General features: G+C 39.7%; 1 protein-coding gene across 1 annotated transcript; it reads left to right on the forward strand.

The window, feature by feature from the left end:
• Nucleotides 1-370: 370 nt before the first annotated feature.
• H3-3A (H3.3 histone A) lies at nucleotides 371-6407 on the forward strand. The gene is made up of 4 exons (XM_014058646.2): nucleotides 371-519; nucleotides 2061-2215; nucleotides 3072-3225; nucleotides 5775-6407. Exons 2-4 carry the CDS (start codon nucleotides 2088-2090, stop codon nucleotides 5901-5903), a joined length of 411 nt encoding a protein of 136 aa, XP_013914121.1. The 5' UTR covers nucleotides 371-519; nucleotides 2061-2087; the 3' UTR covers nucleotides 5904-6407.
• Nucleotides 6408-17376: the final 10969 nt, after the last annotated feature.

The following is a 17376-nucleotide window of genomic DNA, read 5'->3' on the forward strand; positions in this document are numbered from 1 at the left end:
GTCGGAGTGGAGTCGTCCCCGGCCAGGTACTAACGGTAGTAATAAGTGACCGTTGGCCTGACAGTTGGGGCTGCTCGCGGCTTGGCTGTTGGCCATCGAATCGGGCCGCGTGATCTCCCGACATCTGTACCGGCTCTCGCTAGGGCGGAGGGAGAGGACGGCCAGGGGAATCCCTCTCTTCCTCTCTCACTTACTCACTCTGTGCCTGGGGCGCGCGCAGCGTGTCTTTTGTGTTTGTACACACGGAGGCGGCCGCGGGAAACCGAGAGTGGGTGGGGAAGAGAGCTGGTGGGCGTGGCCTCTCCTTCCCTCCATTGTGCGCCATTGGCGGTCTCCGGGGGAGGAGGCGTTGCCTGGGCGGTCGGGGGGCGTAGCTAAGCAGCGGAGTCGGCCTTCGCGAGTCAGCCATCTTTCAATTGTGCTCTCATCCGCCGTCGCCCGCAGCAGCTTCAGCACCTCCTCCTCCTCCTCCTCCTTCCTTGCCTGCTCGGCAGCCGCGCTCAGCGTAAGCGGACGGGGGTAAGTCTTCAGCCTCCTTTACCGGACCCCCCCAGACCCCCGCTCGGCCGAGGACCCCTCCGAGCCGTCCCCTGGCTTCCCTGGCAAACTTCTGGGAGCGAGAACCGCTGTTGGGAGACCGGAGAGTCCCTTTATCTCTCCGCCTTCCCGAGTACGGCGGAGAAGCTCGGGCAGCTCCTTCCCTTTGGACCCCCCCGGCCCCACTTTGCTTGGCCGTTGCCCCCTTCTTTTGCCCTCGCCCTCCCCCAAACCTTCACTATCCTTCTCCCCGCTCCCTCGCCGACCCCCTCGCCCCATCGCCGCCCTCGATAGGAGCCGGGAAACGGCTGCAAACGGAAGCCCGTTGCCAGCCCCGGGAAACTCCTTTGCCTGCCTTCCCCTCTTCCCCACAGTTGTTGCTCAGCTTCACCATCTTGTCTCTTTTCTCTGGTCACCGACCATATTTTTTTCCCTATTGCATAAAAAACAATTCGGTGGGGGAGAAATGTGCCCAGGGAAGCCTTCGCACCCGGGGAGATTTTGGGGGGGTCCGTCCAAACTTTTCCTCTCTCCCCTTAGCCTGCCGGATCCCAGCTAGTTTTTGCGGGGTTTGGAGAAGGTATTGTGATGCTGCTGTTTTATTTTATTTTCCACCCCCCTCCCGTCTCTTTCTCTCCCTGCAAAGGGAGTAACTGGGCTGCCTTTGGCGATTGTTTCCATTTTGTTGGGGCTGAGTTTGCCAGCGAGAGGCGCTTGGGAGCGAGGCAGCCGTAGGACTGGCACTTTACACAGGCAGAGGCAGCACCGAAGAGGCGGCAGCACCCCCCCACCCCACCCCTCAAAAAGTTCGCTCGTTGCTTTCTGGCTTCCTAACCTCTGACTTGGCTTTTCCTTTTGTGGCCGGGCTCTCGGGCGCCTTCCGTTTGAATTCCCTTCGCCCGCCCGGCCGAAGGCAGCGATGGTTTTTTTGCAGCAGCAGAAGCTGTCAGCCCGGGCTTGTTGCCCCTGCTTTAATGCGGACGTTTGCCCTTCTTTTACTCCGATCAAGCTACCCGTCAGTTGCACGTCCCCCGATGTCTTCTGCAATGGGGGACACTTTTTTTTCGTCCTCGCCAAGGGGAAAAGAGGGGGGGGGGATCGAGGTGTTGCTATTAGGTTGGAGGCACCTTGGCTGCATCTCAAATTTGGAGCGCCGGGCAAAGGGCTTTTTAATCATCTGCTGAAATCTTTAGGCGAATAGATTTGCCGCTTAAATACAATTAAAGCGCGAACTCCCACCGACATTTTATCATCCAATTTAGGACTTGTAGGGAAGGCTTTTTTTTTTTTGAACGTTGCAAGCCGATAGCCGGAGTGTCAGGCAGGCTGCAGAAGTCTGCTATTTGGATTGGCAATCGAAGGTGTGGATCTGCACGGTTTTAATTGTTTTAAGGTTTCCGGGGATTCTTTACATCTATTTTTGTGCGTGGAAAAAGCGAATCAAATGGCATTTTCGGCGGATATTTTTCGAGCGGCTGCCTTGTTCTAATGTGGTGATCGCGTGGGTGACTTCTTGCTGATAGGTATAAGGAAGAGAAGTTCGCGGGAACATGGCTCGTACCAAGCAAACTGCCCGCAAATCCACCGGGGGGAAAGCGCCCAGGAAGCAACTCGCGACAAAAGCCGCTCGGAAGAGTGCGCCCTCTACCGGCGGGGTCAAGAAACCTCATCGCTACAGGTATAAAAATTACCGGAAGAAAGTATTACGATCTGATCGCCCCGTAACGACGCGGAAATATTTATCGAAACGCAGTTTTTTTGCTCGAGGGGGGGAAAAGATCACAGTTTACGGTTTCTTGGATCGAGTCAAGATTATTTCATCAGAGTCGTTATTTTTTAATGCAAAAAAATTATACTCGACTCATAAAATATTTTGAACGAAACCAGTGGAATAACTAGTAATAATAATGGGCTATTTTATTAATTAAAACAAATTTAAAATAGAATCGTAAAAAATGCAGCTTTAATATTAATCTAAGAGTTCTCTGGTTTGTAGGATGCCATAATAAAGCTTGATAATTATAGTGATTATCTAATTAATATTTATTTATTTCAAATTTATTGGCCATTTTTCATTTAGTGTTAACATTACAGTAGTTTAATTCTTCAACCGTAACTGGTAGATTTTGTACAGTGTACCACTAGAGGGCAGTATCTGACCCAGAATAAGAAGTAAATACTATATGTTTTATATTTTAAAAATGTTTAAACAAAAGAAATAGCAACTGACATAACTTGTTGGTATCTTAGAAGTCACTCATTTTATCAGCAGCCTCCATGGTAAAGTTATTTAATTTCTTGCCAACTTTAATAGGAGTTTGAGAAAACAGAATACAACTGAATTATTGCAATTGGAGTCTTTTACAATTTTCTGTTTTTAATTTAAGTCTACTTAAATTTAAATTGCAAGCTTATTTCAGTCATGTAAATTAGCTTTGTAGAGCATACGTTTCTGTGAATATACATTGGGTTTTGTATATTTTTAAGATTGGAAGGGAAATGCTTAATTATTTTTGCTTTGTTTTTATTCAAAGGCCAGGTACTGTAGCTCTTCGTGAAATCAGACGTTATCAGAAATCAACTGAACTTCTGATCCGCAAACTTCCATTTCAGCGCCTGGTGCGTGAAATTGCCCAGGACTTCAAAACAGATCTGCGTTTCCAGAGCGCAGCTATTGGTGCTTTGCAGGTAAAAAAATATTATTTTAAGTTAGCCTTCCAAAACACAAGTATCCTTTGCTTGTATTGATGAGATGTGTTATAATTTACAATAACTAATTGTGTTTTTGTTATAGTACATATTACAATTTTCTCTACTAATCTTTTCTATATTAAAGAAATTACACATATCTTCCTATAGTTTTTTTTAAATCTTGCTTTCAAAAATTACAGCATTACATCTGGCTCTAAATAAATCCAACTTATTTAGTTGTATTATATGACTGGATGTAGATTTGCCAACAGAAATTATACCCAAGTTCTTTTCTAGAGTGCAGCCATTGATAAAACTGTGCTTTTGCTACGTGAGAAGGCATGTGATTGGTTGCTTCCATGCAGTCACCTTATTGGTTGAGCTGTTTCTATGGTCAGTCAAAATTTCATATGATTGGTGGGTTTCCGAATTAAGGATATATATAATTGTAGGTGAGCTGATAACTGCTACTGTTTTTTTTTTTAAGTAATCTGTTTCCTCAGTAGACTCTCAAAAACGAAAATCAAAAACAGGATTGTTGGAGTTCAAAATTTTTTAACGTTGAGTCAAGTGTTCTAAAGAAATGTGATGATGGCAGTAATTTTAATTAGAGTAGCAAATATTTTGGGAATATGAACCACATGATGCCACATGAGAAAGGGACCATTCTTTTTTTATGCAAGTTATAATGGAGAGAAAATACAAATTTCTTTTAAGCTGCAAAAGAGTGGAAAGTACACTCTTGCTGTATATTATGCTATTGTCTTAACTATCTACTAATAGAAGCCATTGAGAGAAATTCTGATCTAGGTGGACCTTGTCAAATCTTAGCTAGATAATTTGTACATTACAGATGAAATGCAAGATTTTGTCTTGTAGTTGTGAATAAGTTATGACTTTAAAAAAATACAAAGTTAAAAGTGTTGTTTTTAGATCTTTCCTGATTATTCCCTCAGTTATGTATATATTTTATGTGAATGTTTGCTGTACAGTACTTCCAAAGCTAAGTAGGTCTACTACACTTTTCCAAAAATAATAACTTTTACTACTTTCCATATTACTTTTCTGGATAAGAATGGCATGTGGCCATTAGTCTAAGATTGCAGGATAATCTTTCATTTTTTACTACTGTACTAGATAAGTGTTCTTATACTGGATGGACCTACACAGCAGTTTTTAAGCCCCTCTATTCAACTGCGTATTCTACACGATAAAGTGGCATCTCTTCTTTCCTCAATCCTGAGGGAACAGATAAAGAAGAAATATTTATTCCACCAAAATCAAAATAGATGTAAGCCAAAGTTTATTTTTGGGAAACACCAAGAGGCAACTTGCAGAATTCCAACTAAAACTGATTAAAACATTCAATGCCATACAACATAGGGACCTGGAAGTTGCAATCCATCAAAATTAACATAATTGATTATGTATTGCACCTCTGTTCAAAATCCAGCATAGAGTAGATGAACATAAAACAGGAATTCACTAAGATAGGCTGTCATGTGCGGCCAGTGGTTATACAGACCTCCTTTGAAAATGAGATTTCTTGTTATCTGCTTGTCATTGCATGATTCTCTAAATAAGATAGAATCATCATGAGGTCAAGAATCCCAACATTTATGTCAAGTATTTCGTGGTTTAACAAGATATTGTAAGTTTAACTGAAATTTAACTGATTTATCTTTAAAATATTACTATTTCTGCTTTATGCATTTTACATACGAATATATATGCTTCATTGATGAATTGTGAAAACTCTTGAGAGAAGAGACTTGGAATGTACCCAAATCCAGTCTACTTCTATTGCAGGTTCCTCCTTAGTTCCTCCATACTCAACATGCAACGTTGTGCAAAATAGCAAATCAATACAAGTAGTCCTTGACTTATAACAGTTTACTTGGTGACCATTCAAAGTTACAACTGAAAAAAATGTGACTTATGACCCTTTTTTCCACACTTAGACTGTTGCAGCATCCTGTGGTCATGTGATTTACTTTTGGATGCTTGACAACTGACTCACATTTATGATGGTTGTAGTGTCCCAGGGCCATGTGATCCTCTTGCAGCCTTCTGACAAGCAAAATCAATGGGGAAGCCAGATTCACTTAACAACCGTTTTACTAATTTAACAACTGCAGTGATTCACTTAACAAATGTGACAAGAAAACTCGTAAAATGGGACAAAATTTACTTAACAAATTTCTCACTTAGCAACATAAATTTTGGCCTCAATTGTGGTTGTAGTCCTCAAATTTTAGCCATTCATTTAGCAATTATTTGACAGTACTGTGATTTACTTTGAAAGTTGCAATTAAAGAATGTTATGGGGCATGGAAACTACAATATAAATAAAAGAGCCAAGAAAATCTATGTGTAGAACCAATAAGAGAGTTTTAGATACAAGATTAAAATTAGGTGTTAAGATACACAAAAGAATGTTTTTCCATTTTCTTTCACTTGGCTTGAAAATAAACTTACCTGTGTATTTTGTGAGGAATTGGGTACTTTTTATTTTAAATAGTTAAACCATTTTCTTTTCTCAATAGGAGGCAAGTGAGGCCTACCTGGTTGGCCTGTTTGAAGACACCAACCTTTGTGCTATCCACGCCAAACGTGTCACAATCATGCCAAAAGATATCCAGCTAGCACGCCGCATACGTGGAGAGCGTGCTTAAATTCTACTAAGATGGATTTGTCATTCTCAAAACAAATAAAATCTCTTCTTCCTGTTATTGGTAGTAATGAACGTTAGATTTTTTTTCCCATGGGGTTAAAAGGTACCTAAATCTATGGTTGCAGATGGAAAAATAGAGGACAGAATCGGGTATTGGCAGGTTATTTTTCATTTTCATTTGTGTGTGGATTTTTAATATAAACGTGGGGACATATAAAGCATTATTGCTGTAAAAAACCCATTTCATTGAACAAATTTCAGCAGTTCAACTTTATAACAATTATAAATATGCCAGTCAGACTTTTCTGGACAATGCCAGCATTTGGGGTTTTTTTTTAAGGTAAATTTCTTATTGATGGCAACTATATGAAGTCTGTATCATACAGTAGATTCCATCCACTCAATATACTTTTCTAAGTTGTCCTACATGCAAGTACATGTTTTTAATGTTGTCTGTCTTCTGTGCTGTACCTGTAAGTTTGCTATTAAAATACACGAAATAATATTTGTTTTTGTCTTAATTTTTAAGTAATTTACTTTATTACTTATTCAGTAGCAATGAATATGTTTAAAATGTATTTAATGTACTACATTTATATGAAAAATATTTAAAATGTATACTGTAGCTTAAATATACAATTATAATCCCATTAAAATATCTGAGGGCATCTTGTGTCTTAGAAATAAATATTCATAGAAATTCCAACCAGAGATTCAGTTTTGTTGACCTGAAGTGCAGCTGTATCTATAAAACATCATTACCGTATTTTTCGGCATATAAGATGACTTTTTAACCCCAAAAATTATTTCAAAAATCGGGGGTCGTCTTATACACCGGGTATAAGAAAGGCCATATCCAAAAACAAAAAGTAATGCCGCCGGTGCAGACACCGGCCTTTCAATTGATAACCTCGGCGCTCCTCGCCTGGGCACATGGATGGATGAGAGCTGGGATAGCTTTGTAAGGTCTGGTTGGCGGTCTGGAGGAAGAAGGCGCTGAGCTTAAACTACGAAAGCCCAGCAGCGTGGAGGCCTTCAGCCAGCTTGCGGGAGCCTGAAAGGGGGTCGTCTTTTACGCCCAGTCACCTTATACGGTGGAATATACGGTAGGTGAATTCCACAGATTTGCTGGACTTTCAATTTCTTATTTCTCAAATAGTTTGCACAGGTTTGTACCAAAAAGCAATATATAAATGTTCCTTTAAGGTACAGATGCTAGTTGAAAATTACATCAGCAATTATGACAGGGTTCTCTAACCTTTTGCCCCTAATTCATTGAGGGCAAGGTAAGTTTTAATTTCTCAAGAATCTATTTTTTCCAGAACAAATCATACTCTGATGTTTCTGTCTAGAATTGCTCCAATTACATTTAAGTTTTCAGTATGTAGATGGAAACATACTTTTTGATAAGTTGTGGTTATGAAAACTTCAACAATTGGAATTTATAGAAATGCACATGTTTGAAGGAATCTTCTTGTCCCATTGAGTTTTTCAGGGTTTTTTCCCTTGATTCTTTTCCTTCCTGAATTGATTCTTATCCTTGCAATTCTATTAAAATCCAATACGATTGCACTTCCTTATTAAAATTCCATGCTTGTTTATTCCCTGTGCATGTTCAATACTGCTAATGTCATCAGAGAGTAAGTTCAAAATGGGCCATATTATTTTGAGACATACTTATTATTGATTGCTAGCCACTTGGCCAGTGCAAGCAAAGAACTTCAATTATCCTACTTGAGATAGAGGACTGTTTAACAAGAAAAGGCTATAACTAGATACAAAAATACAGTTGTAAGTATACAGTAGCAATATTGTGTTTTAGTCTATTGATTTGTAACCTTGCTTAGGCTACTAAAATTGTGCATATAGAAGACTGTTCAGATATGATTTTTTGTTGTAATAAAATAAAATCGCATTAATTTTAATCAGAAAGTGACAGAAGCAACATGTATTTTCTTATATCTATGTCTGGCCTTGTAGAATAATAATGCTTTTAATGCTACAATGCACAAAGTAAGTTGTCTTTCAGTGTGATAATATTGTGAAGATGTAAAACTTTTGAGTAGTTGGGGATGTACTGTTATTAGTTGTATTTATATCCCACCTTTCTATCCAGGGACATTTGAGGAGGCAGTCAGCTGTGCCTTGGCACATGAGGGAGCAGTGAGGCATGCAGTAAAAGACAGGTACATGCCATGCTTGTCAAAATCAAAACAAGGGGAACTCTTCTTGCTTCAGAGAGATCGAAATGTTGAAAGTATTGGAATGGGGAGTGGGGGGAAAGAAAATATTCTGTAGGAAGCTGTGATTTAGTGGTCCAATATTTCACCAAATAAGAGGTTGCTGCTCAGGTAAGCATTAAGCTAAAATGAAAAGCAAACTCCTTATGGATTAAAGTTCTTTTTTGCATTCCCTCCTGCTAGAAAACCAAAACACTATTAACATTCATCTGTTGGATGGTATCTGAATATAGGGGGAGGGGGTTAATGATTACATGCAATAGCACATGGAAAATAGGATAAAAGCTAATCTGAAAACTGCAGAAAATTCTGGAGGCTTTTAACATCACCATGAAATCTAAAAACTACATATTGAAATTTATATATCGTTCTTCAACACCAAAAACAACAAAAAATTTCTAAGGTACCGTACTTTTTAGAGTAAGACACACTCCCCCCCCCCTTAAAAGTGGGTGAAAATTTTGGTGTGTCTTATACAACAAATGATGTTGAAGCCCCTCTCAGACCCCTTCCATTAGGCTGTTTTTGGCCTCCTAGCATCGCATTTTTAGCCTCTGCACACTCCGTTTTAGACCCGTTCTGGGCTGCAGGGATTGCCACAGCACTAATCACTGGCTTCGCATTGAGTTTTTGGCCTCTGCACGCTCCATTTTTGGCCTTTGTAGGTGGCAGGAACACCTGGAACCGGCCAAAAATGCATTGTACTGAGGCCAAAAATTGGGATGTGCGGAGCTCAAAAACGCAACACACAAGCCAAAAATGCAACGTACTGAGGTGACAATCTGTGATGTGATGTGGCGAATCACAACCACTTTTGGTAGAAACCAGAGAGAACATTCCAGAAGGAATTGTATACAGGCATAAAATTCCCAGTAGTCTCCTATCCTCTCAATAACTCAATCAGCTTTCAACAACTTCTGTCTTTTAAATATAGTTTGATTGCTACTGTATGGCATTGTGGGAATGTTAGAAACACCATTGTTGAAAAGCGTCACATTAGGACAAGTTGGACTTTCTTAGTTTCACTAAATTAGCTAGATTATGTAAATGCTGAGGATTTATTTGGGAACACATTTTATGGAACTTCTCAGTAAGTAAATAACATATACTTGCAATTGAGCTGAGTATCCCAGCAAATTTTAGCAGATTTCTTTCTGTTTTACTTAACAATTGGCTTGATACCCTTATAAAGAATTAATTTGTACAAAAAGGGCAGTATTCATGAAATTCTAAGGGGAAAAAACATTCAAGGGAAAATGTATTTTAATCCTATTTACAAAGAGAAGCTGTAACTCCCTGATGATTTTGAACAAGAATTGAGAAGAAAATCAGAGACAAGAGTTAAAAACCTCTTGGATCCCTAGCATTTCAGCCAAGTGCTATTTAGCCAGTGCAATTTTGCTTAATTTGAATTATTTCAGGCTGTAAAAAAGCTGATTTTGAAATGGGATAGAAAGGCATAACTATCTTAAAATGCTTGAAACTGCAGCAACAATAGCCTGTGTGACCGATGGAAAAGTAATACACAGGCGGTAAATGCTGGTCTGTATAAAACATGATTGTGAAGAGCCAGAGAAAAAAGACCTCTTAAATGTGCTACAAAATAAATCCACAACTTGTGAGGAAAAGCTCTAATCCAGAAATCTGACAATAGAGTCCCTCCCTCTCCAGTCAACAAGCACAGTAGTGAACACAATGGCATACTGCTAGCAAAAAATGACTTCTTCACAGCTGCATGGAACTATAATGTTCGCAGCACGTCACGGATATGACTTTGGGAGATTCATTTCTACATGAAGCCAAAAAACAAATTTAAAGCGCAAAGAAGATGGTGACAGCAGGTTGAACTTCTATATATTCTAACTTCCAGAGGGTTCCCAGTTAGATCCCTTCACAAGTGATATTGCTCCTTTCAAATATGAGCCTTGTTTGACATGTAATCAGTGTAAAGGGGATTGAAGTATTAGGAATGAATGCAAAATAATGTAGATATTTATTCATATTGAAAAATACCAAGGTATTTAGTACTTCCCACCCATATCTTCAGTGAAATTAAAGAAAAATCATACAATATTCCATGACACACAGGATATATTAACATACGTATGTAATTATTCATGCTAAAATCTAATGTAATATATTTTGGTGGCTGAGATGAGAGATTAAAATGATCCCATCCCCTTTCATGGTGGTAAAATATTGTATATAATTATTAAATATTGATAACATATCCATCCCTCTTTGCCTCTTGGGGACAAAGAACAAGATATAATTTGTTCTGGGTTTCACTTTGTATAGGAAGCCTGAATTTGTCTTCTATACTAGCAATGCAATAAACTTCCACAATAGTTATTGAAATAATGAGGGAAACTGAGGGCAAGTCATATGGCAAAGCCAAGTCTCTCTTTCTATACAGGTAATCCTTGAATTATGATCACAATTTCTGTTAAGTAAGTTTTGTCCCATTTTTCGACCTTTCTTGCCTCAGCTCTTAAGTGAATCGCTGCAGTTGTTAAATTAGTAACATGGCTGTTAAGTGAATCTGGCTTCCCCATTGTCTGCTTATCAGAAGGTTACAAAAGATGACCAAATGATCCTGGGACACTGTGGCCATCATAAATATGAAACAATTGCCAAGCGCCTGAATTTTGATCACATGCCCATGGGGATGTTGCAACTGTCATAAATCCGAAAAACAATCATAAGTCACTTTTTCAATGCTGTTGTAACTTTGAACAGTCACTCAATGAACTGTTGTAAGTCGAGGACTCCTTGTAGTGGGGAACAGCCAGATTATTCACAATGGTTGTCACTGATGTCCTACAGAAAGTGCCATGAGATGCCCAGTTTGCTTAATGATAGGGTCATCTCAGGTCTACTCTTATGATTTAAAAGATGAAAAGAGTCTCTATAGTGGCTCAAATCTCAAAAAATCAGAAATAAAATCCTCTGGTCATGAAATTTTAAATTGGAAATATTTTAATGTCTCAAAAATGATAAAAATCTCACTAAAATGACTTTTAAAACAAAATAAAAACAAAAAACGATAATAACAAAACAAAGGAACATCGATTTAATAGAATCATGAAACAATATTGTAAAATTGAAATGAGGGGGTTTAACTTAGAAGTTATCTCATTCAACCCCTCGCATAGTATAGTATCCCTAGATTTAGACTAAACTAAATCAGCTAGCTATACCTTTTCACACTTGTAAATGGATCATAAGCTTCCTAACAGACAGAAAAGCAGCAGGTAAAGCTAGGCAAAATCACATCAGATACCTGTACAATTAGCACAGGAGCACCACAAGTCTGTGTGATCTCTTCTTCTTCTTCACTTCTCCACTTCTCTTCTCTCCATACATCAATCACTGCATCTCAAAAGATCTCTCTGTTAAAATAATGAAGTTTGTAGATACAACAGTGATTGGTCTCATTTGAGACAACGATGAATCTGTATACAGACAGGAGGTTGAACAACTACCCTTGTGGTGCAACCAGAACCATCTTGAACTAAATACACTCAAAATGGTAGAAATGGTGGTAGATTTTAGGAGAAACCCTCCTATATTATGACCTCTTACAATACTAAACAACACAGTATCAACAGTAGAGACCTTCTAGTTACCTACTAAGACTCAGTGTTGGGTTGCAAGCGGTACGCCCCAGTACAGGCATACTGGTGCCTGCCCAGAGTATCAGTTACCATTCCGGTACGGTGCTCTGGAGGGCCCACCTGCTCCTTACCTTTATTTGAGCTCTTTGGTGCTTTCATACACGGAGTGCAAGGCGCCTGTGCAATGCTCCACTGAGCAGCTGGAGCGTTGTGGAGGCTCGTGGAAGCATCGCAAGAGGTAAGGACGCATGTGCACGTTGCACGCATTCAGGTGGTGGATGCCAGGCCCCTTTGCAACCGTACCGGTTGCAGCGAGATCCAGAACCCACCACTGCTAAAACTGTATTACTATTATTCTTCTCTTCCTTCCTAGTACCTATCTTTTCTCACTTATGACTATAACGATGTTGCTTGTATCTTTAAATTTTATATTGTTTTATTTGTTTGCTAGTATAATTTGATTGCTTATTAGTAACCTATGACTATCACTAAGTGTTGTATCTTATGATTCTTGAGGAATGTATTCTATTCTGTTTTTCTTTATCTACACTGAGACTCTGAGAGCATATGCACCAAAGACAAATTCCTTCTGTGTCCAATCACACTTAGCTAATTAAGAATTCTGTTCTGTTCTGTTCTATTCTATTCAGCCTATAAATGAAGATCTCCAGTAAAAGAGAACTCACCATTTGTGTAGCAGCCTATTCCACTCACTGATATCTTTACAGTCAGGAAATGCCTTCTAATGTCTAGCCTGGACCTACTTCTTTGAGGCCAGGGCCAGAATCATCATATCTACCTTCAGGTGGATCTTCTGTAGGCTGAACACACCTAGATCTTTAATAATCATAGGACCTACTTTCTAGAACTCACCTTGGTAGCCCTCCTCCGAATTGGCTCCAGTTTATCACTGACCTTTTTAAAAAATTGTGATGCCTGAAACTGAACACAATGCTGTAAATGGGCCTGACCCAGGCAGAACAGAGTGAAGCAATTATTTTTCCTGAAAGAAACTCCATGTTTCTGTTAACTAAAAAAGGTTGAGAGTCAGCTCCTTCTCAAATACAGAAATTCAAAGCAGTCCCAAAGCAGACCGAAGCAGTCCCAGAAAGATGTCTAGCTAGCTATTCCAGGTGCTGGAACACATCCAATGAAGAGGAACTCACCATCTTTTTCAGTAATTGGTTCCATAGTTCTGAATACTATTTAAAGTTTATCTAATATGTATCGGGAATCAGCCCTCTTTTAATCCTGTACTGAGATGATAGAGCAAAACTCTTGTTTTTCTTCTGTGTAGCTTTCTTTTAAAAACGTTAAGCTTTTAAATAGAATATGGAATATGGCTTTAAGCAACAATAAATGTGCATTCACAAAAATCTTGGCAACATTCACTACCATGAATATGTTCAAACGCATGTAATATGCAACATACATACTTAAACATGAAAAAAATAATGAGGAACATCAAATTATGTTTATATCAAGCCAAGAGAATTATAGGAAGGTCCTTTCAATTTGGCATCTAAGGCCAAAGTCACATTCTTCACAATAATTAAACAAATGAGTCTAGGAAACTTGCCACAGCTGACTCACCATGGCCGACTTGCTCCGATCAATTTGACATGAGGGCAATTCGACATGGCCAACTCACTACAGGACAATTCAATGCAAGATAACTATACTGTTATATGCCACTGTTTCTTTGACATTATTTTAATTTTTGGTATCCATTCCATATTTCATTTTATCCCTCCTTTAGAATCCTTTCTTTAATGATTCAATCCCACCATTTCTTCAATATTTCTTTGATTCGCCAACAGTGGATCATGAGTCCAAGTGGACTCCCAAATTGTGCACCAACTCAGTCCAGGGAAGTGCTGCCCCATCCAGAGTCAAAGATGGAATATCTACTGGGCCGGAGGGGAGCCAAAAACTCATAATCACTCCATCTTGCCAGTGTTGAACTGAAGCTCATTCTTCCCCATCCAAACCCTTAGAGCCTCCAGACTCTTGGCCAGCACAGTATCACCTATTTGGCTAAGTTAATTCATAGTAATTGAGTCTATTCATCTTGTGCTAATCATCTTTTCTCAGTATCATAGACTTTTCAAAATAATAAAAGTCTAAACTCCTCACAAGAATTATGTGAAGTGTCCACCAGATGTCACTACTTTAACAGCTATAAATTCAAATAGAAGGAAATGATGAAGAGTAGTGGCTCTAATTACTATTTCTACAAAAAAAAACCCTGTTATCAGCAGAATAATTCTTGATCCAGCAAATGTATCTCTTGTGATTTGGTATAGAACAAGTCATCACATAGATGCAGGCATTCACTGCTTGTGATCACAAAAGTACAGAGTGTATCAATTGTGTATCATGGTTGATCATATGTTTGAGAACTGCCCCCGTTTTCAGTTAAACTTAGAAGTCCTTGGAACACATGGATTTCAATTTATTCATCTTCATTTTGCTATTTGTAAAGCTGACTAATTAATACCCTAAGCACAGCCCAACAATACCAGGTTCCTCTTGATGAAAGCAAAACAGTCATGCTATGAGATGGAAACTTACAACACCCTCAAATCAAGGTAAAATCTGATAATTTAAAGAATGCATAAAAAAATCTGGGACCATTACCTCTGCAGAATTGAGACCAGTTTTAGTCATGAAGTTGTGGCCGTTGCGCAGTTCTGCTGTCATGTCATTGTTATTTCCAAAATTCCCTGTTAGCTTCCCACTAGCAAAAACAATAGGGAAGCTGGTGGGAAGCTAGAAGTGTCTCCCACTCCCACTGCTTTTTTGCCTGCTTGTAGTCATTATGTTTTCAATAAAGGAGAATATTTGTAGCTCAGAGCTGAAATGAAGGGTCCTTGGTGCTTTCTGAGTTTAGTTGTTTTCTTGCAGGTATTTCATTACCCAACCTAAGTAACATCATCAATGCTAGTGCTAATTAACTAAGACTAGCACTGATGATGTTACCTAGTTTGGGTAATGAAACATCTGCAAGAAAACAACCAAGCTCAAAGAGCATCAAGGACCCTCATTCTGTTTTTTTCTGTTTAGGCAGGTAAACACTGACTTATTGAAATTCATTTTCCACCACAATTATTTTTTCTAATTATGATATATGTATTCTTCTTAGATGATCTGAGGATTGTCCAGCACTGGTGTAAAAAAATATGGTCAGCCTAAAATTTAATGTTCATTCTGATCACATCAGATTGCACTATCTTTCTCTAAAAGGATGACCCAACAGGTCACAGGCTTGTCTAGTTATTTTTTTTTTAAATGTAAGGCAGCAACATGTGCTACTGTAAAACCAAGATATCACACATCTCTCCAATACTAAGACAGTGCCGTGTTGTTCAGTGTATATTCCAGCTAATTAGAGACTGCTCCAAATTTATTCATTAGAAACACATATAAATGCTCTTATCAGCATTGTACTTTTTCAGTGGGTGAGGACTTTAGCATTGGACAGATATTTCTGATTAAATTATGAGACTAATAAATAATGTTGAGGAAGATTTCATATGTTAAATTGTGCTCCCTTAGGCCACATTCCTTCAGATCAAAGTATTTCATAATTCCAGTATGTAGCTCAGAGTTGAACCAGGGAATCCTTAGTGCTGAATTAGCTTGGTTGTTTGCTTGCAGATGTTGTATTACCCAACTAGTTAATATCATGCAGCCTTGGTGGCGCAATGGTTAGAATGCAATATTGCAGACAACTTCTGCCCCCAGCCTGGAGTTCAATCCCAACAGGGCTCATGGTTGACTAATCCCTAAATCCTTCCAAGGTCGGTAAAATGAGGACTCAGATTATTGGGGAAAATATGCTGACATTGTAAATCACTTAGAAAATGCTGTAAAGCACTATGAAGCAGTATACAAGCAGTAACGTGCAGTCAGGGGAGGCACGGGAGGCAGGGCCTCACCACTGTTATCATGAAAAGAAAAGGAAAATAAAAGGAAAAAGGCTGAGGTAGTTGCTGCCAATCACAGTGGATGACTCTGCTTAGTGATTAACTGTTTAAAAAAGCCTCTTAAAAAAGTGCCCTCTGCAGGAGGAGGCGAGAGAACCACGTGCCTCATTTAGTCTATCTTTATGATCACTTGAGCAGAGTTAAGCAAGGGTTAAAAGGTGAAAAATTCCTTATGTAGAGGAGGCACGTGGTTATCTCGCCTCCTTCTGTAGAGGGCACTTTTTTAGAGGCTTTTTTTAAACAGTTAAGCAGAGTAACTGTTGGGGACTCTGGCAGCAGCTAATCCAGCCTAACCTTGCCTTTTTCTTTTTATATTTTTTACATTTTCATCATGGCAGACAAGAGCAGAGTTGAAATAGTCTGTGAAACAGCTGGAAAAGGTATGTGGGTCAAAGGGAGAGGGGAGGAATTCAAAATTATTGTAATTTGTAAGTAATTGTAATTTGTATTATTGTAAGTAATTTGTGTCCGTGTGTGTGTCTGTGTGTGTGTTTTACCTGCCTCTGCTGATGTGCGGGCTGGCACTTTATTTCCCAGCCCCAGGGCACCTTTCCGCGGTTGGCCAAGCTCCTGCTCTCCTGCTAAAATTGGCCATTTTAATGGCGGACATACCGCCGGAGTGGCCAAAAGCCTCTTTCTTGACAGCGTTTGACAGCATTGTTGGGGCCCAGGGATCAATTATCCCTGAAAAATGGCCAATTAATGGATTAAGATCTCTTGAATTAGATGGGATCCCTAATTGAGGGCAGCTGCCACGAAAAACAGGAGAACTTCAATTTAAACCCACCGGGTTTCCCTCAAGCGTGAATTCTCGTCTTTGCCTGTCCTAATTCAGACACTTTCATTTCCTTTTTGGATCACATTCTCTTCAGCCGATCAAGAGGCGTGCTGGAAATCAAACTCAGTTTGGGGCTGAGGAAAAAGCGCCGGTCATCCTCGCCAATCCCTCGTGGTCACTGATCCCAGAATCACCAGATCAAAGCCCCGCGTCCACAGCCCTGGGATCCTCCACTTCAAGATCTCCCTCGCAAGCTTCAGCAGCCCCGATGACAGCTCAGCACGCTTCTTCTTCTCCGCACGCCCCCCTCCCCTCCATTCTTTTCCTCAGTTCCCACGCCCTGGCAGGTCCACACAAGTTCCTCGCCTACTTAAGCGCACCTTGGATCCCAGCCCCGGGGCACCTTTCTGTGGTTGGCGAAGCTCCTGCTCTCCCCGCAAAAGGCAGCCTCACCGCCGCCTCTCTCTATTCCCTTTGCCCGCTGTCGGTTAAGAACAAAGCCCATGATGGGGAAGCTGCTTATTTGTCTGTCTGGGATTCTTTGGGGTGTCTGTGTCTGTGTATGGCAGACATACTGCCAGGAGCAGCCAAAGCCTCTTTCTTGACAGCGGCCAAAAGCCGCTTTCTTTCTTTTTGCCTCACCAGCCATAAACCTCACCGCACGTCACTGTATACAAGTCTTAGAGATATTGTTATTGCTATCATCATATGATTCAGAAAGAATAGAAGATAATATATAGGCAAGGAAGCTAAGGTTGTTTTTATTTCCAACTTGGTTTGTGGAGAAGATTTTAAATTTTATTTAAATGTTTTGATTCTGATAAGCCAATGTAAGATATAACATTTTCAA

Source organism: Thamnophis sirtalis, unplaced genomic scaffold (genome assembly GCF_051295495.1).
Source record: "Thamnophis sirtalis isolate CommonGarterSnake01/CBP01778 unplaced genomic scaffold, rThaSir2_p1.2 scaffold_6, whole genome shotgun sequence".
Lineage (NCBI taxonomy): Eukaryota > Metazoa > Chordata > Lepidosauria > Squamata > Natricidae > Thamnophis > Thamnophis sirtalis.

What these genes read in the sequence shown, in the direction of transcription:
- H3-3A (XM_014058646.2), top strand. Translation starts at nt 2,088, where the DNA reads ATGGCTCGTACCAAGCAAACTGCCCGCAAATCCACCGGGGGGAAAGCG. An exon ending in AAGAAACCTCATCGCTACAG is followed by an intron (nt 2,216 to 3,071) that starts GTATAAAAATTA and finishes TTTTATTCAAAG; the next exon opens with GCCAGGTACTGTAGCTCTTC. An exon ending in CAGCTATTGGTGCTTTGCAG is followed by an intron (nt 3,226 to 5,774) that starts GTAAAAAAATAT and finishes TTTTCTCAATAG; the next exon opens with GAGGCAAGTGAGGCCTACCT.